Raw genomic sequence first — 20624 nt, forward strand, 5'->3', positions numbered from 1 at the left:
CACACACACACACACACACACACCTTTTTGCGCCAAATAAATGTGCCCCCCCTCGTTTTTGCCCTCTGTTACTTGGTTCAGCAGGGGAGAGTCCGGGAGCAGCTTCTCTGCAGCTTGCTGTGGAGAAAATGGCGCTGGTTAGTGCTGGAGAATCAAGCCCCACCCCCTCGACGGCGGGCTTCGGTCTCGCTCAAATTTTCATACTGGCGGGGGTTTTATAATATACTGCCTCTGCAGTATCTGATACCTGTGCCAGTGTTATTAAGGTAATTATTGCTGCCCAGGGCGCCCCCCCTGCGCCCTGCACCCATGCTGTGCCATGTGTGTGTGTGTGTGTGTGTGTGTGTGTGTGTGTGTGTGTGAGCAATGGCGCGCAGCGTAACCGCTGCGTGGTACCTCAGTGAAGATCAGAAGTCTTCTGCCGTCTGTTTAGTCTTCTTTCTTCTTATACTCACCCGGCTTCTATCTTCCGACTCTGTGAGGAGGACGGCGGCGCGGCTCCGGGACGAACAGCGAGGACAACACCTGTGTTCCGACCCTCTGGAGCTAATGGTGTCCAGTAGCCTAAGAAGCAGAGCCCATCAGTTAAGTAGGTCTGCTTCTCTCCCCTCAGTCCCACGATGCAGGGAGCCTGTTGCCAGCAGTGCTCCCTGAAAATAAAAAACCTAACAAAAGTCTTTTCAGAGAAACTCAGTAGAGCTCCCCTGCAGTGCATCCAGTCTCCTCTGGGCACAGTATCTAACTGAGGTCTGGAGGAGGGGCATAGAGGGAGGAGCCAGTTCACACCCATCTAAAGTCTTAAGAGTGCCCATGTCTCCTGCGGAGCCTGTCTATACCCCATGGTCCTTACGGAGTCCCCAGCATCCTCTAGGACGTAAGAGAAACTAGGTTGATCTTGACATTAAAAGATTTTTTTTTAAATCCCGCAGCTAAAAATCACTAAATAAAATAAAGGATAGAGAAAAAGAAAATCATAATTTTTGGAAAATTAGACCATGGACTTGTCGGAAAACACGTGGATCGGCGAAATAGCCGCGGAACCACATGCTTTTGTTGGAAACAAGGCCAAATCCGACCAGATTTGGCCCAGTTTCCGACAACCTCAATCGACTTTTACACAAGTCAGATTGAGGTGAGCAGAGCGGCGGCCTATGGTGATCGGTGCAATGGCCACGGGGATGAGAGGTACTTTGACGACCGTTCCCTGGTCAGGTACCAAAATTAAAATGTGCCCTCCCCAATGATCAGCGCCCTGCCATAAACAAAAATCCTAGAGTGAACACTATATAGATACTATGTCAGTTGATCAGAACACGATGTTCAACCCGGACTGTGATGCAAGCGCAGTATTGCTATTGCAAATGCAAGAAGGAGCATTGATAAGGATTGCATTTCATGCTGAATTAAGCCCTTAGGTAAAAGAAACACTTCACGTTGCCATTTTTTTTATGCTTTGATTTGACAATACATTTTGCCATTAGTTATACATGGACTAAAAAAAAAAAAAAGAAAAAAAAAATTGACCAAACACCTAAATAGAATAATTTCCATATTTGATACATAGCAAGTTAATTTATGCTTCCTTTAGAAGCAGAGCAAATGGTAACAAAAGGTTAACTGCTTAAGCCAGAGAATGTATACGCAACTGGAACAAAACTCTGTTACTCTGGGGCGTATGCAATTAGCTCAATTTTTTCGTCCAGGTGAAATAAACTGAGCTTTTTCGCTATTTTTAGGGCAAAAAAATGTGACAAGGGCGGAAAACTCGTGGATCAGCGAATCCACTTGTTTTCCGTCGAAAATGCAGGCCATTTTCGCCGATTTTGAGGCATTTTTCACCAATTCCTTTCACTTAATAAAAGAAGGTGAAAAGACATTGGCGAAAATGCCTTCAAAACTGCAGAAAATGGCCCTAAATGAATACAAGTGAGGCAACATCATTAGCTCTGAAATGTAATCGGAACTAATTGCATACGTCCCTAAGCAGTAAATTATTTAGTTTCTTCAGTTCACCAATAGTTTGTTGTTATCTCAGTCTTCTGTGCACCTAGGATTACTTTATTTACAATTTGTAATTATAAATTTCCTTTCTTATTGGGTGAGGTGTATTATTCAAATTTGAGGTTTTTTTTTTAACCCTAAATTTAAAAACCCTATTAAAGAATACACATGGAAAGTGACAAACAAGTTAAAATCCCATTAGGCAAGATGTCACAGCATCTGCTAAAATAGTGCCAATGTCACCATTAGCCAGAATTCAGTTCTTGTCTGGAGCAGAGTTTCATGATGAACTACTGTATCCAACTAATAAATTACATAACAAAAGAGACAAATATTCCAGCGCGTCACTAACACCTAACTCATGCACTTTTGGGTCGTATGTGCTGAAATAAGCAGCTCTCAACTGGACAGTACTGACCTGTCCACACACAAAACGGCACCAAGGATAATAATATATTACCAGAGAGCGCTTTAACCAAATATATTGAATTTATTACATATATATCACAATAAAATATAAAATAAACACATGTACACATACATTTATAATTGAAGTTAAAAAATCCTCCCTGCTGCAGCTGATTAAATTTAACCGGTTATTTATATTATATCCAAATAAAAGTACTTATTGTAACCCTATTTTCAGTGAAAAGTCCCGAACAATATATAGTCCTTATTAGGAGCAATTTATGGATGCTTGCTGTTTAATTCCAGCTATAGGATTTTTTCCACATGCTCATGGAGATCTCCTTATATGTCAGGTAGAAGCCGGCTTTCTACTCCCGTTAATTAATGCCGCTGAGCGGCCAGGTGCATAGGATACTTATGCTTTAGTATCTGTTTAACGGACTTTTTTCGTCCTACTCTCACTGCGCTAGATAGGGCCACATTTGCAAGATTGTCCACTTTACTCACAGCCAGGAGTGGATCCGTTTGATCTCCGTGGACGGCCCCCGTTGTCGAACACAGCCACAGTCCTTGGGGCTTATTCTATACGGATGTCCTTCCTGCTACCAGCGGATTCCGGCTGAATAATACCCTCTTGGTGCTATTGTCCACGTATGGATGCTAACCGTCTCTAGAGATTCTCCAGGTACCCCGTAATCCAGGAAGGTGTCTCTCTCCACTGTGGCTGTGTTCGACAACGGGGGCCGTCCACGGAGATCAAACGGATCCACTCCTGGCTGTGAGTAAAGTGGACAATCTTGCAAATGTGGCCCTATCTAGCGCAGTGAGAGTAGGACGAAAAAAGTCCGTTAAACAGATACTAAAGCATAAGTATCCTATGCACCTGGCCGCTCAGCGGCATTAATTAACGGGAGTAGAAAGCCGGCTTCTACCTGACATATAAGGAGATCTCCATGAGCATGTGGAAAAAATCCTATAGCTGGAATTAAACAGCAAGCATCCATAAATTGCTCCTAATAAGGACTATATATTGTTCGGGACTTTTCACTGAAAATAGGGTTACAATAAGTACTTTTATTTGGATATAATATAAATAACCGGTTAAATTTAATCAGCTGCAGCAGGGAGGATTTTTTAACTTCAATTATAAATTTATGTGTACATGTGTTTATTTTATATTTTATTGTGATATATATGTAATAAATTCAATATATTTGGTTAAAGCGCTCTCTGGTAATATATTATTATCCTTGGTGCCGTAATAAATTACATGATCAATAAGTTAAATTACCTTCAGTCTAGCCTCTGGATATTTACATGCCTGGAGCAGTGTATGGTGCCTTCACATTGGAATGCTAGCAATAAAACAAAGCCTGCAAAACTACTTCGCTAGAGGAAACAAGGGTCTAAAAAGTGGTTCAACTTTTAAAAAAGCTTCTCAAATGTCTATTACATTATAATCACTGTTGCACATTTTGTTAAAAGACTGATGTGATTTTTAATTATTATGTCATTGCCTCTGGCTGAGTCCAGGAGCCTTGCCAAGGTTACATGCTTGGAATGATACTTCACTCCTGAACAATTACTAGAGCAAATTTGGAAAGGCGTAAAACTATTTAAAAACCAGGGACTGCACCATTATTTATTTTTCACAGCAGCCCAGTGGGCCTATTTAAATAAGCAGACTATTTTCACACATATACAGAAATGGATTTGACCGATTAGTCATGTGTTGAAATTCCACATATGTGGTTGTCTTCAGAGAGGCACATCAAGGAGAATGAAATTTCCACACAAGAAATAAAAGTCTTTGTCGTCTTTCAACAAAGACAAGGGGGGACTTGCTGCTGGTTTGTTTGTGTTCTGCTACATTCCCCTCAGAGAAGTAGGGCACTGGTGCTATGTCCACGATTATCTTCTACCTCAGGAACTCTTTCACATTTCAGACATCTGTGCCTACTCTGTGTAATGCTCTCCCCTTCACATGACTTTCTTCTAGCCTCTAAACCTTTAAGAATTCCATAATAACACACTTCTACATACATGCTTATGAAATTCTTCAACCATCCACTTAACTGCCATAAGTATTCTACCCAATTACCTCCAGTTTACACAGTTCATATAAAACTTACAAGAGGTCTCTTTCTTCACTCACACAACTCTTTGACTTCATTCCAACATTGCTGTGTCACTGGATCATGTAGGCCACCAAGAATCATTAGCCTCTGCACTAACACTAATCCTCATGTATCACTAGTGCACTAACACTAATCCTCATGTATAGTGCACTAGCACTAATCCTCATGTATCAAATTCACTATAGATTGTAAACTTGCAAGCAAGGCCTTGCTGCTCATCTATTGGTTATCACCTAGTCTTCCCCCGTTTCTTTATGCTTCAATGCTGAGAAATACAGGAAGGGTCTTATCCATCATGCAATACCATCAGGGAGGTGTCTTGATTGGCTCCAAGTTTATTTTGCAGCAGGACAGTGACCCCAAACACACAGCCAATGTCATTTAGAACTATCTTCAGCGTAAAGAACAACAAGGAGTCCTGGAAGTGATGATATGGCCCCCAAAGAGCCCTGACATCATTGCCATTGAGTCTGTCTGGGATTAAATGGAGACAGAAGGATTTGGGCAAGCCTACATCCACAGAAGATCTGTGTTTAGTTCTCCAAGATGTTTGGAACAACCTCCCTGTGCAATTGTACCTAGAAGAATTGATGCTGTTTTGAAGGCAAAGGGTGGCCACACTAAATATTGATATAATTTAGATTTCTCTTCATTCACTTTATGTTTATCAATTAACAAAATGCAAACTATTACTTCTATTTTTGAAAGCATTCTTACTTTGCAACATTTTTTCAACATCTGCCTAAAACTAAAAAGTGCGTTTTTATTCATATCTGGAGAATTGCCAATAGCAACCAATCAGAATGCAGTTATCATTTATCCACCACCTTCTAGAAGACAATAGTCAGAATCTGGTTGCCATAGAACCAAAAGCAAAAAAAAAAAGAAGAAGGAGAAAACGCAAGTGCACATTCTAAACACTAAGTGCTCTAGTAATAAGAACAATTATATTTAGCATAATTTTGGACATTATGGGCCCACCTACCATGGCCAGGTAACCTCATCAGGTGAGTCCCTAACAGTCCTAAGGTTCAAGTCCAGAGCACTACAAGTCTCAGCATTGTAGCAACCCTTATGTTTAGAATTGGGGTGTACAGTCCATCCCCTCCCCCATATATGGTTGTTTTGGGCTAGATCTCCACGTCTGAAAACCTGCACTTTAGTAAATATACCACTTAGTCACACACAGATATACAAGTGTCACATTGCAAATTAATCAGTACAGTCTCCTGGGGAGTTCTAGTCACATCGCTCTGCGAATAAGACACATTTCCATTTAGAAAACATGCAAAAAACAAGCCCAACACTAGCAAACTCTCACAAGACCTGATGTGCCAAGAGGGGCTGTTTGGTGTGTGAAGATACATTTGTAGTTTGTGATCTGAACAGTAACTTCATTATGTGAGAATGAACATCTAGTTCTCACCAGATGTTTTCAACTGTCCTGGGAAAAATCCTGTAAGTTTCGATGGTAACTACCTAAACAACCTTTTATTTTACCTGGGGATACATTAAATTGAAACTGTATAAAAATCATATGGGAATGCTTTTAGAGTTATCTCGATTTTGTGGTCACTGGCCTGTATTATACTGTATGTTCTGTTAGGCTGTCTTTACAATTGATAAAAAAAAAAGTAATCTACAGTACTTCTCTGAAGGTATCAGCTGTTCTAGTACCTTGGGGTTTATGCACTAAGCCTTGGAGAGAGATAAAGTGGAGAGAGATAAAGTGGATGGAGATAAAGTACCAACCAACCAGCTGCTGTCATTTTTCAAACACAGCCTGTAACATGGCAGTTTGGTTAAAAAAAAAAAGCTATTTTAAGCTCCTGACTAATTTCTCTTGCTGAAAAAATGTTACTTTGTAACATTCTAATATAATATATGTTTTAAATCTGCATCATAGGACTTAAAACAAATCATCAAATTGATGATGGCTGGCATCTTAAGAGCATCATGATATGTTTAAAATGTATCACAAGCTTTAATCATTCAGGCGCATTTAACATACTATGCGGAGTCCCGTATCTTAACATGTACATTTTGAGTCTGCATTTTTCAAACATTTTATGTCTGCATTTTGAACGCAAATGCATTCAAGCCCAGCATTTGACACACTGTCTCAGCATTATTATTTAATATGCATATGAACATTCACCATTTGTGCATGATGTAATTATGTTATTTATTCACTGCCTCCCATAATGTAGAGAAGGGTATCCCTCTTCATGCAGAATGCAGCTGTACAGGTCATTGTGACTGAGCAGATAGAATACCAGAAATAGGATTATGGTTAGCTTTTCAAAGCAGCATAACCAGGAATTTTGTCCCCAGAGAGAGCTCTTAAAAAACAAATTTACACTAGATAACAGGGTCCAGTTGATAAGTTGCAATGTTTTAGCTGTCATGGCGATTGATATTTACCCAGATTTAGTTAAAGTTAGGCATTTAAGCCCGCCATTGCTAAGATTTCCATCATTTGTTCTAGTAGCAAATAAAGATTAACTCTCATATATGTCTTAACTAAAAAATAGGATTTTGGTTACCTACCGGTAAATCCTTTTCTCGTAGTCCGTAGAGGATGCTGGGGTCCATATTAGTACCATTGGGTATAGACGGGTCCACCAGGAGCCATTGGCACTTTAAGAGTTTGAGAGTGTGGACTGGCTCCTCCCTCTATGCCCCTCCAACCAGACTCCGTCTAGAAACTATTTCCGAGGAGACGGACATCTTCAAGAGAAGGATTTAAACACAGATAGTGGCGAGATTCATACCAGCTCACACATACAAGGCACATCAAGCTAACCAACTTGAAAAACTCAGCAACTGCTGAAACATTACTTACCAAGTAACAATGCAGTACATAACTAAACAAAGTCGTACTGAACCAGAGAACGGTTGCAGGAAAAACGAAACACTGGGCGGGCGCCCAGCATCCTCTACGGACTACGAGAAAAGGATTTACCGGTAGGAAACCAAAATCCTATTTTCTCTTACGTCCTAGAGGATGCTGGGGTCCACATTAGTACCATGGGGATGTACCAAAGCTCCCAGAACGGGAGGGAGAGCGCCTAAGAGATATAAGGGAGGACCAGCTGGCGTGTCATGTGACGCCTCTGCTGCGTGGTCATGGATACAGTTAATGGAAGTTGCTGCCACACTATTTAGTTTACAGTCTATTAAAAGGAATACAAAACTTAAAATATACCAATCTCCACTATATAGAATATACAGTAACAAATTTAAGTGAGACTTTATGTATGGAAACTTACCTTGAGATTTCTGACACAGCATTTACGTAGCAGAGTACAAATTACGTATGTTCTTGTATATTATTTCAAAGCCTCATCTTGCGGAAGTGTATATACTCAATTACTCTTCCCTCACAATTACTGCGTTCTCTCAAATAACTTCCTTTCAAAACACTGGGTTTGTACATTTTACTAGGTGCTCTTAATTACAGACTTGCTCAATGATCTTTAACAGATTGTACATAATATTAAATGGACTTTATTAATTCAAGATTTAGCTTTATTACAAACCTCACTTGAGATCTTATTTGTTGGGGCATGTGGAAATGTGTGTCATGGCATTTTACGGGCACATGGGAAGGTCCGAGGGGTATCTAAAAAGCATGTGGAGAGGTAAATTCTATTTTTTATTTTTTTATTAAATGATGGATCCCTGGAACCTACACAATTATGAACTATGTGCAATTACTGTATACTGTGGCACCTTCTCTTCCACCAGGTTTCCAGTTCTTGCTCGCTCTCTCCAGACACACCTTGAAGCTGGTTACACCACCCAAGAAAGGTTCCTTCCCTTTTTACCATTGTTGTTATATTGGTTCTTGTTTTTACTTGAAAATACTTTAAGATAAATAGAACTTCAACTATTAATCCCAAAATTCCATTTCAGATTAATATGTCTGGGTCAAAAAATATGAACACATAGCACTGGAATTCAAGATACATCAGAATTTGAGTAATACATTTAAGTTACCTGCTAAATCCTGAGGTAGAGATAAAGCCCCTGTTGCCAGTCCAAGATAGATTTAGCCACTGGACCAGAGTGCAACGTGGCAACAGGTACTCCAGAGAAGCATCCTTCAGATTGGCCCAGTAAGGCTGTAAACTTAGGTGAGTGTACTGCAGAGGGTCACAGCAATGCTGATACAGGAGCTTGCAAGTCTGCGCCAGTCGACACAAGTCTGTAAGTGCTAAGTGGCTAATGATCAACTGGATTAGCTGCAAGATTTAAATAATAAAACCATTAAACAAATTGTAGCAAATGTAAATTTAAATGAACACATTTTTGTGACTAGAACCATAGTTATTTACAGCTATTGAAGACCTTGGTTCTATACATGCGTATAACATGGTATCCGTTCACATAGTCGACCATGTTATGGTCGACAGTCATTAGGTCGACCACTATTGGTCGACATTGACATGATCGACATGGACACATGGTCGACACATGAAAGGTCGACACATGAAAATGTCGACATGAGTTTTTTAACTTTTTTCTTTTGGGGAACTTTTCCATACTTTACGATCCACGTGGACTACGATTGGAACGGTAATCTGTGCCGAGCGAAGCGGCAGCGGAGCGAAGGCACCATGCCCGAAGCATGGCGAGCGAAGCGAGCCATGCGAGGGGACGCGGTGCACCAATTGGGGTTCCCAGTCACTTTACAGAAAAAACGACACCAAAAAAAAAGTTAAAAAACTCATGTCGACCTTTTCATGTGTCGACCATTTTCATGTGTCGACCATGTGTCCATGTCGACCATGTCAATGTCGACCAATAGTGGTCGACCTAATGACTGTCGACCATAACATGGTCGACCATTCATACCGGAACCGTATAACATGTAGGACCCAAAGTTTCAAAAGCTGTGACTTGTGATAAAATAAGAATTTACTTACCGATAAATCTATTTCTCGTAGTCCGTAGTGGATGCTGGGGACTCCGTAAGGACCATGGGGAATAGCGGCTCCGCAGGAGACTGGGCACAAAAGTAAAGCTTTAGAACTACCTGGTGTGCACTGGCTCCTCCCCCTATGACCCTCCAAGCCTCAGTTAGGATACTGTGCCCGGACGAGCGTACACAATAAGGAAGGATTTTGAATCCCGGGTAAGACTCATACCAGCCACACCAATCACACCATATAACTTGTGATCTAAACCCAGTTAACAGCATGATAACAGAGGAGCCTCTAGAAAAGATGGCTCACTACAGCAATAACCCGATTTTTTGGTAACAATAACTATGTACCAGTATTGCAGACAATCCGCACTTGGGATGGGCGCCCAGCATCCACTACGGACTACGAGAAATAGAATTATCGGTAAGTAAATTCTTATTTTCTCTGACGTCCTAGTGGATGCTGGGGACTCCGTAAGGACCATGGGGATTATACCAAAGCTCCCAAACGGGCGGGAGAGTGCGGATGACTCTGCAGCACCAAATGAGAGAACTCCAGGTCCTCCTCAGCCAGGGTATCAAATTTGTAGAATTTTACAAACGTATTTGCTCCTGACCAAGTAGCTGCTCGGCAAAGTTGTAAAGCCGAGACCCCTCGGGCAGCCGCCCAAGATGAGCCCACCTTCCTTGTGGAATGGGCTTTTACAGATTTTGGCTGTGGCAGGCCTGCCACAGAATGTGCAAGCTGAATTGTACTACAAATCCAACGAGCAATAGTCTGCTTAGAAGCAGGAGCACCCAGCTTGTTGGGTGCATACAGAATAAACAACGAGTCAGATTTTCTGACTCCAGCCGTCCTGGAAACCTATATTTCCAGGGCCCTGACAACGTCTAGCAACTTGGAGTCCTCCAAGTCCCTAGTAGCCGCAGGCACCACAATAGGTTGATTCAGGTGAAAACGCTGAAAACCACCTTAGGGAGAAACGGAGGACAAGTCCTCAATTCTGCCCTGTCCGAATGGAAAATCAGATGAGGGCTTTTACAGGATAAAGCCGCCAATTCTGACACGCACCTGGCCCAGGCCAGGGCCAACAGCATGACCACTTTCCATGTGAGATATTTTAACTCCACATATTTAAGTGGTTCAAACCAATGTGACTTTTGGAACCCAAAAACTACATTTAGATCCCAAGGTGCCACTGGAGGCACAAAAGGAGGCTGTATATACAGTACCCCTTTCACAACGTCTGAACTTCAGGGACTGAAGCTAGTTCTTTTTGGAAGAAAATTGACAGGGCCGAAAATTGAACCTTAATGGACCCCCATTTCAGGCCCATAGACACTCCTGTTTGCAGGAAATGTAGGAATCGACCTAGTTGAAAATTCCTCCGTCGGGGCCTTACTGGCCTCGCACCACGCAACATATTTTCGCCAAATGCGGTGATAATGTTTTGCGGTTATATCTTTCCTGGCTTTGATCAGGATAGGAATGACTTCATCCGGAATGCCTTTCTCCTTCAGGATCCGGCGGTCAACCGCCATGCCGTCAAACGCAGCCGCGGTAAGTCTTGGAACAGACAGGGTCCTTGCTGGAGCAGGTCCCTTCTTAGAGGTAGAGGCCACGGATCCTCCGTGAGCATCTCTTGAAGTTCCGGTTACCAAGTCCTTCTTGGCCAATCCGGAGCCACGAATATAGTGCTTACTCCTCTCCATCTTATAATTCTCAGTACCTTGGGTATGAGAGGCAGAGGAGGGAACACATACACTGACTGGTACACCCACTGTGTTACCAGAGCGTCTACAGCTATTGCCTGAGGGTCCCTTGACCTGGCGCAATACTTGTCGAGTTTTATAAACATGTGGAAGACTTCTGGGTGAAGTCCCCACTCTCCCGGGTGGGGGTCGTGTCTGCTGAGGAAGTCCGCTTCCCAGTTGTCCACTCCCGGAATGAATACTGCTGACAGTGCTATCACATGATTTTCCGCCCAGCGAAGAATCCTTGCAGCTTCTGCCTTGCCCTCCTGCTTCTTGTGTCACCCTGTCTGTTTACGTGGGTGACTGCCGTGATGTTGTCCGAATGGATCAACTCCGGGTGACCTTGAAGCAGAGGTCTTGCTGAGCTTAGAGCATTGTAAATGGCCCTTAGCTTCAGGATATTTATGTGAAGTGATGTCTCCAGGCTTGACCATAAGCTCTGGAAATTCCTTCCCTGTGTGACTGCTCCCCAGCCTCGCAGGCTGGCATCCGTGGTCACCAGGACCCAGTCCTGAATGTCGAATCATCGGCCCTCTAGAAGATGAGCACTCTGCAACCACCACAGGAGAGACACCCTTGTGCTTGGTGACAGGGTTATTCGCTGATGCATCTGAAGATGCGACCCGGACCATTTGTCCAGCAGGTCCCACTGGAAAGTTCTTGCGTGGAATCTGCCGAATGGGATTGCTTCGTAGGAAGCCACCATTTTTCCCAGAACCCTTTCATTGATGTATTGAGACTTGGCTCGGTTATAGGAGGTTCCCGACTAGCTCGGATAACTCCCTGACTTTCTCCTCCGGGAGAAACACCTTTTTCTGGACTGTGTCCAGGATCATCCCTAGGAACAGAAGACGAGTCGTCGGAATCAGCTGCGATTTTGGAATATTGAGAATCCAACCGTGCTGCCGCAACACTACCTGAGATAGTGCTACACCGACCTCCAACTGTTCCCTGGATCTTACCCTTATCAGGGAATCGTCCAAGTAAGGGATAGCTAAAATTCCCTTCCTTCGAAAGAGTATCATCATTTCGGCCATTACCTTGGTAAAGACCCGGGGTGCCGTGGACCATCCATACGGCAGCGTCTGAAACTGATAGTGACAGTTCTGTACCACAAACCTGAGGTACCCTTGGTGAGAAGGGTAAATTGGGACATGAAGGTAAGCATCCTTGATGTCCCGAGACATCATGTAGTCCCCTTCTTCCAGGTTCGCAATCACTGCTCTGAGTGACTCAATCTTGAATTTGAACCTCCGTATGTAAGTGTTCAAGATTTTAGATTTAGAATCGGTCTTACCGAGCCGTCCGGCTTCGGTACCACAACAGTGTGGAATAATACCCCGTTCCCGGTTGCAGGAGGGGTACCTTGATTATCACCTGCTGGGAATACAGCTTGTGAATGGCTTCCAAAACTGCCTCCCTGTCAGAGGGAGACATCGGTAAAGCCGACTTTAGGAAACGGCGAGGGGGAGACGTCTCGAATTCCAATTTGTACCCCTGAGATATCACCTGAAGGATCCAGGGGTCTAATTGCGAGTGAGCCCACTGCGCGCTGAAATTCATTGAGACGGGCCCCCACCGTGCCTGATTCTGCTTGTAAAGCCCCAGCGTCATACTGAGGGCTTGGCAGAGGCGGGAGAGGGCTTCTGTTCCTGGGAACTGGCTGATTTCTGCAGCCTTTTTCCTCTCCCTCTGTCACGGGGCAGAAATGAGGAACCTTTTGCCAGCTTGCCCACGAAAGGACTGCGCCTGATAATACGGCATCTTCTTATGTTGAGAGGCGACCTGGGGTACAAACGTGGATTTCCCAGCTGTTGCCGTGGCCACCAGGTCTGAAAGACCGACCCCAAATAACTCCTCCCCTTCTTCCAAATGCCGTTTGGAATCCGCATCACCTGACCACTGTCGTGTCCATAACCCTCTACTGGCAGAAATGGACAACGCACTTAGACTTGATGCCAGTCGGCAAATATTCCGCTGTGCATCACGCATATATAGAAATGAATCTTTTAAATGCTCTATAGGCAATAATATACTGTCCCTATCTAGGGTATCAATATTTTCAGTCAGGGAATCCGACCACGCCAAACCAGCACTGCACATCCAGGCTGAGGCGATTGCTGGTCGCAGTATAACACCAGTATGTGTGTAAATACATTTTAGGATACCCTCCTGCTTTCTATCAGCAGGATCCTTAAGGGCGGCCATCTCAGGAGAGGGTAGAGCCCTTGTTCTTACAAGCGTGTGAGCGCTTTATCCACCCTAGGGGGTGTTTCCCAACGCACCCTAACCTCTGGCGGGAAAGGATATAATGCCAATAACATTTTAGAAATTATCAGTTGTTATCGGGGGAAACCCACGCATCATCACACACCTCATTTAATTTCTCAGATTCAGGAAAACTACAGGTAGTTTTTCCTCACCGAACATAATACCCCTTTTTGGTGGTACTCGTATTATCAGAAATGTGTAAAACATTTTTCATTGCCTCAATCATGTAACGTGTGGCCCTACTGGAAGTCACATTTGTCTCTTCACCGTCGACACTGGAGTCAGTATCCGTGTCGGCGTCTATATCTGCCATCTGAGGTAACGGGCGCTTTAGAGCCCCTGACGGCCTATGAGACGTCTGGACAGGCACAAGCTGAGTAGCCGGCTGTCTCATGTCAACCACTGTCTTTTATACAGAGCTGACACGGTCACGTAATTCCTTCCAACAGTTCATCCACTCAGGTGTCGACCCCCTAGGGGGTGACATCACTATTACAGGCAATCTGCTCTGTCTCCACATCATTTTTCTCCTCATACATGTCGACACAAACGTACTGACACACAGCACACACACAGGGAATGCTCTGATAAGAGGACAGGACCCCACTAGCCCTTTTGGGAGACAGAGGGAGAGTTTGCCAGCACACACCAGAGCGCTATATATATATATATACAGGGATAACCTTATATAAGTGTTTTTCCCCTTATAGCTGCTGTATTTTTAATACTGCGCGTAATTAGTGCCCCCCTCTCTTTTTTAACCCTTTCTGTAGTGTAGTGACTGCAGGGGAGAGCCAGGGAGCTTCCCTCCAACGGAGCTGTGAGGGAAAATGGCGCCAGTGTGCTGAGGAGATAGGCTCCGCCCCCTTCTCGGCGGCCTGATCTCCCGTTTTTCTGTGTATTCTGGCAGGGGTTAAATTCATCCATATAGCCCAGGAGCTATATGTGATGCATTTTTTGCCATCCAAGGTGTTTTTATTGCGTCTCAGGGCGCCCCCCCCCCCAGCGCCCTGCACCCTCAGTGACCGGAGTGTGAAGTGTGCTGAGAGCAATGGCGCACAGCTGCAGTGCTGTGCGCTACCTTGTTGAAGACAGGACGTCTTCTGCCGCCGATTTTCCGGACCTCTTCTGTCTTCTGGCTCTGTAAGGGGGCCGGCGGCGCGGCTCTGGGACCTATCCATGGCTGGGCCTGTGATCGGTCCCTCTGGAGCTAATGTCCAGTAGCCTAAGAAGCCCAATCCACTCTGCACGCAGGTGAGTTCGCTACTTCTTCTCCCCTTAGTCCCTCGATGCAGTGAGCCTGTTGCCAGCAGGTCTCACTGAAGATAAAAAACCTAAAACTAAACTTTTCACTAAGCAGCTCAGGAGAGCCACCTAGTGTGCACCCTTCTCGTTCGGGCACAAAAATCTAACTGAGGCTTGGAGGAGGGTCATAGGGGGAGGAGCCAGTGCACACCAGGTAGTTCTAAAGCTTTACTTTTGTGCCCAGTCTCCTGCGGTGCCGCTATTCCCCATGGTCCTTACGGAGTCCCCAGCATCCACTAGGACGTCAGAGAAAACTTTGATTGCTGCTAGCTGGATATTAAACACTAAATACTGAGATATAAAATCCATGTGGTATTAGTAAAGATTAGTCAGATAGTAATGCGAGGTTTCTGTACATGATCGCCACCTAACAAAGTAAGTTACTCTGTAAGGTTCTGCATAATAGGATAGTGTTATATAAGAGCATAAGTTAACAAATGAAAGCCTTTGGGCTAAGGGCCTAATTCAGACCTGATCGCTAGGGCGCGTTATTTGCATCCCTGCGATCAGGTAGTCGCCGCCTACAGGGGGAGGGGGAAATCGCTGTGCAGGGGTGCAATTGCATGTGCAGGAGAGCTGCACAAACAGAAGTTTGTGCAGTCTCTGCACAGCCTAGGACTTACTCTTCCAGTGCGATGATCGGGGCCGGTGCCAATGTCAGAAACACTCCCTTCAAACGCTTAGCCACACCTGCGTTTTCCCGGACACTCCCTGAAAACGGTCAGTTGCCACCCACAAACGCCCTCTTCCTGTCAGTCATCTTGCGATCGCCCGTGTGATCGCTTTTTCGTACATCCAGTCGCTGCCGACCGATCCCCGTCGCCGAGGACAGACGCGTCTGCGCATTGCCGTGCATACACATGCGCAGTTTAGAGCTGATCGCAGGCTGTACGAAAATGCAGCCTAGCGATCAGGTCTGAATTATGCTCTAAATGTAATAGCCGCAGAGTTGTAGGACTTTGTGCGAGTCTGCCCGTTTTTTTGTTTTTTTATTATGGCAGCAAATTACAAAAAGCCTTTTTTTTTCAGGGATTTTTCAGCATAAAAATGTACCTACCAACAAGGTCATGAGCAGGGGGGGGGGGGGGGGGTAATGTAAGCGTAACAGAGTCCCCGCGCTCGCCACAGGTTCTATTCCCACTCTATGGGTGTCGTGGACTGCCGATTATCGGTATTTTAATTGTTCGGGATGCAGGGAGAGGTTATGTGACCGTCTGTCACATAACTACATCCCGCTGAGCCACACTAAAACTGCTCTGATGACTTTTTAGGTCGCATCCTCCCCAATAAAAGACACTGTATACGGAGGTGCACTTTAGTTTGCAAACTTCCTACACATCACAAACAGATTGTAGCTGCACATCTGCTCATCATTAAATAGGCCTATCTACTCATCATTACATAGGCCTAGCAGGAACTGTACTTTTGCCGAGGGGGGGGGGGGGGGGGGGGGGGTTAGTTTGTTCTTATGTAAACAGACCATAAATATTCACTACCTCAATGATTGATCACAGTGCATTTGGTTTAAGACTCTAAACAGTTTATCCCTTTACTTGAATATTCTTCTAGAGATACAGCTGGATGTCTTAGTTTTCGTTGGCAAAAAATATCTTTCAAATGCTGGAGTAGCACAGAAGTTATTTACATTCTGTGCCGTAAGTGCTTTGTGGCCATGTTCCAGGACAGACTGGCAGCCAGGCTACTTATGCCAGTCACAAATATGTCTAAAAACGACCAGATGGTTTTTTAATGGTTATATATAACGTACAACATTTTCTTTCCAAATGAATGAAAAGTAAGCAGAATTATTTTGCCATTTTAGGAAGCTTAAGCCTGGTTCTTGCTGTTTAAGAACAAGGGATATTAAAATATGGGCAGAGTGTACGGTTTCTAACAGTAACTGAATAATTTCACTGTGCCAATATATGGGTGACAGACTGCATTACAAGAACGGGTACACCAGAGATACATTGAGCCATATAATGTGCCACTCTTGTTAAAAATAATGACAATTGTTAATAGGAAGCATATGGGAACACTAGCTTTTTCTAATATATCATGGCTCTTGCCTTTAAACTGTTCCTAAATTTAGTCACGGCTCCCCTTCATACTAAAAGGGCAGCAAAATAATCACTGCCTTTTGCAATTCAAAATGTCGAAATTTTAACCCCCCCCCCCCCCCAAAAAAAAAGCACCAATACAAACAATGGGCAGATGTATTAAGCTTGGAGAAGCGATAACGTGATAACGAAGTGATAAGTGGAAGGTGATGACATACCAGCAAGTCAGCTCCTGTCATTTTTCAAACCCAGCCTGTAACTTGACAGATAAGTGATAATGCACCAGCCCATAAGCTCCTATCACTTTTTTATCATTTCTCCAGGATAAATACAACGGTCCCTATATTCCACTCTGTAAGCGGTGGTGGTCTGCTACATCAGCCTAATGGCTACAAAATCAGGTACATTAATGAATAGCACAGCATTCCTTTATGGCTAAAAAATGAAAATCCTGAGTGGAGGCGGCTGTGGCCGTCACCATGGCTTACGGCGATTCCTCAAAGTAACGTTTCACGACTATATGCATTCTGTGTTCCCTGGGTAAACTGTGCTCACGTTACTATGAGTAATAACCTAGCCGTGACCATTTTGTGAATTGTTATAATATTCCCAAAATGTTTATTTTATGCATGTTTGTTTGGGGATCCGGTCTCTAGGTTGACCACTATTGGTCAACAGTAACTATATCGACATAGTTTCTAGGTCGACATGAGTTTTTCACGATTTATTACTTTTTTTGAACCTTTTCATACTTAACGATCCACGTGTACTACGATAGGAACGGTAATCTGTGCCGAGCGAAGCGAGGCACCTTGCCCGAAGCATGGTGAGTGAAGCGAGAAATGCGAGGGGACGCGGTGCACTAATTGAGATTCCAAGTCACTCTACAAAGAAAATGACACAAAAAAACACCTCATGCCGACATTTTGACCTGTCGACCTAGACCATGTCGACCTAAAGACCCTGTAGATCTAGTTACTGTCAACCAATAGTGGTCGACCTAGGCAATGTCGACCTAGTTACTATCTACCTTCCATACCACACCCGTCTGTTTGGTATGTATTGCTAGTTTCAAAACAGTCTACACACAGTGTATACTACTTGCTCAATCAAGTGGCGAGGTGTTAACTAAACATCTTTTAAAGGCTAAACATCCTTGGGAATAGTGTTTGCTTTTCATAGTAGGGTACCCTTGTTCAAGCTTTAGGCACAGACAAGCAAGCTGGAAGTGTGCCAGCTTAAAGTTGTCATGCAACATATGTGTAATAACTGCAGATTTTTAAGCATGCTACATGTCTGGTGATCACAAGAGCGCTATTCCAATACTCCTCGTGGTGGCAGCTTTAGTGAAATCCATGTCAAGATCGCACATCTTCGTCAGGTTGGCGTATCTGAACGTAGGCTGGATCGCGGTGTTGTTACAAACTGGTGACCAGCGGTTAGATATTTGTGTGTTTATCATAAAAACTTAAGTGAATTAGCGGTGTGTGCTTCTTCATAAAGTCAACATCCCAGTTCGCCAGAGTACGCTTTTGGGCGATTCTCCAGAAAGTTGACAAAGTCCCAAGCATCACATGCTTTTATAGTTTTTTCCTGTTAAACTAGTATGTTAAGAAACTGTTATGTGAAAATGCAAGTAGAGACATCGTGGAGACCATCCACATTTTCCCCGTCAACGAAACCAGCACAATCCGGGGGGAGGGGAGTATTAGTGGAGGGTAAACCTGGGTGATGCCCGCGGGTGTTTTAATTTCAACACTGTGTGGCATCTCAGTGCCAAATGCTCCTTCAAGAAGAAGTCAACGTCCCTTCCTGTGGGGGGATACCCAGCAGGGAAATGTGCCGGCTGTCCTGTGTGCTAGGGAACCCCAGGAGTGACCAAGGGATAATATGGAAGAAATACAAGTCTGCAATCAGGTAACAAATGGTATTAGTGACTGAGGCAAATGTGACATTGATACATCTACACTTTGAACGCCCCGAGAGCATTTTGCCCTGGAGAATAGGGTGGGTTGAAAAACATGAAAGTGTTCATGGAGTTTGGTCTTCGTGCCCAAAAGTTGCCATTCAGCGTCAATATCAACTGTGCAAAATTTCAACTCTCTGAATTAATATCTTCTGTTCCAGCAAGCACCTAAAAGTTTCACATTTTTTGTAAAAATTGTGAACATTATGTGTTTTTGAAGTTTGGTTGGTCCAACCTCAAAGTTGGGCACGGAGGTCATAAAAGTGTTCTTTGGGTCTACCAATGTACAAATAAAAAATCGCCATGACCCGAGAATCATTTGCACTTGGTGTGAAGAGGTCCTTGAAAATGGCAAAAGTAGTGAAAATCTGGGGATTTTCAAAGAAATTAAGTTATGTCTTGTTCAGCCTTTAGCCCACCCTATACTTACTGGGTGACTCAGAACTCCCCCATGTGAAGGTTTCTGCACTTAAGTTCCATCCCATGCCCAACCCAACCACTCATGTCAGACATAAATACGTCCAAACATAGACCAAACTCTGGAGTCTGTAAGGGATCCTGCTAATCAGGTGTGCAGTAGATGACCCAAATTGAGTATTTTGGGAAAATGGCTCTTGTACAGAAAGAAAAAGGTCAAAGTTAAGCATTCAGATGTAATTAATGATAGGCATGTGGTTGTGTCACAGTCCTATAGAGAAGGATCCTGAAGGTAGCCCATGAGATTCCCCTGGCAGGACATTTAGCTGTGACCAGAACCAAGGCCCGGCTAATGCACAATTTCTACTTGCTGGGCATGATGATCGACATAGCTAACTACTGCCGTTCATGCCATGCATGCCAATTGGTTGGGAAATCTGGTGATGTGAAGCGGGCCACCCAACTCCCCTTTCCAGTCATTTCAGAACCTTCTGAATGGGTTGGTATAAAACATCATGGGACTCCTAGCTATTCCCATTAGCTCTGGGAAGAAGTATATCTTGACAGTGGTAGATCAGGCCACCAGGTATCCAAAAGCATTGTCATCCATACAGGCAGATAAGGTTGCTGATGTACTTATAGCCATCTTTTCCAGGGTGGGGTTCCCAAAAGAGACGTTAACCGACAAAGGTAACCAGGCACTCCGAAACAGATGTTGCGGACCTTTGTGGAGCCACAGGGAAGAGACTGGGAGAAGTTCCTGCCTCATCTCCTGTTTGCATAGCGCGATGTGCAGCAGGAATCCAGTCTGTCACCCTTTGAACTCATATATGGGAGTTGCGTGCGTGGCCCTTAGATTTGATAAGGGAAGAGTGGGAAGATAAGATGGTCACCCCTGAACAGTCGGTGGTACACTATGTAGTACAGTTTAGGAAGAAGCTGCAACTCCTGATGGGGATGGCGCATGAGAAGGTGAAAGCTGCGCAGGAAGAAAAAATAGGATTTTGGTACTTACCAGGTAAATCCTTTTCTTTGAATCCATAGGGGGCACTGGAGTACTCTAGGGGTATGGACGGTTCCACAGGAACTAGGCACTGAATAGTTAAAAACTTTGACTATACCTCCCCTTCATATCCCAGAGTACCTCAGTGTTTTTTACTGAGCCGAACTGGAGCTATAGAGGTTGACAATGGAGAAATACATATAACCAAAAACGGACAACAATAAAGTTGACACAAAACGAAACTGACAACTAACAGTTGACACCAACCAGATAGAATTTCTAATTTGAAACAGTCGGTAAGAGTGTGTTACCATAAAATTCCCTGCACTTACCACAACCAGGTAAACAACTGCTCTGGGTGGGCGTCCAG

The 20624-nt window shown here is 44.0% G+C and overlaps 1 protein-coding gene across 2 annotated transcripts in view; it reads right to left on the bottom strand.

The window, feature by feature from the left end:
- FBXL4 (F-box and leucine rich repeat protein 4) overlaps positions 1–20624 on the bottom strand; it is a 93095-nt gene that overhangs the window by 51417 nt on the left and 21054 nt on the right. For both annotated transcript variants that reach the window (XM_063917023.1, XM_063917022.1), the window contains one exon: positions 8550–8794. In XM_063917023.1, coding sequence (XP_063773093.1) covers positions 8550–8794 — 245 coding nt within the window. The remainder of the gene's footprint in view (positions 1–8549; positions 8795–20624) is intronic.

This window comes from Pseudophryne corroboree, chromosome 4 (assembly GCF_028390025.1).
Source record: "Pseudophryne corroboree isolate aPseCor3 chromosome 4, aPseCor3.hap2, whole genome shotgun sequence".
Taxonomy (NCBI): Eukaryota; Metazoa; Chordata; class Amphibia; order Anura; family Myobatrachidae; genus Pseudophryne; species Pseudophryne corroboree.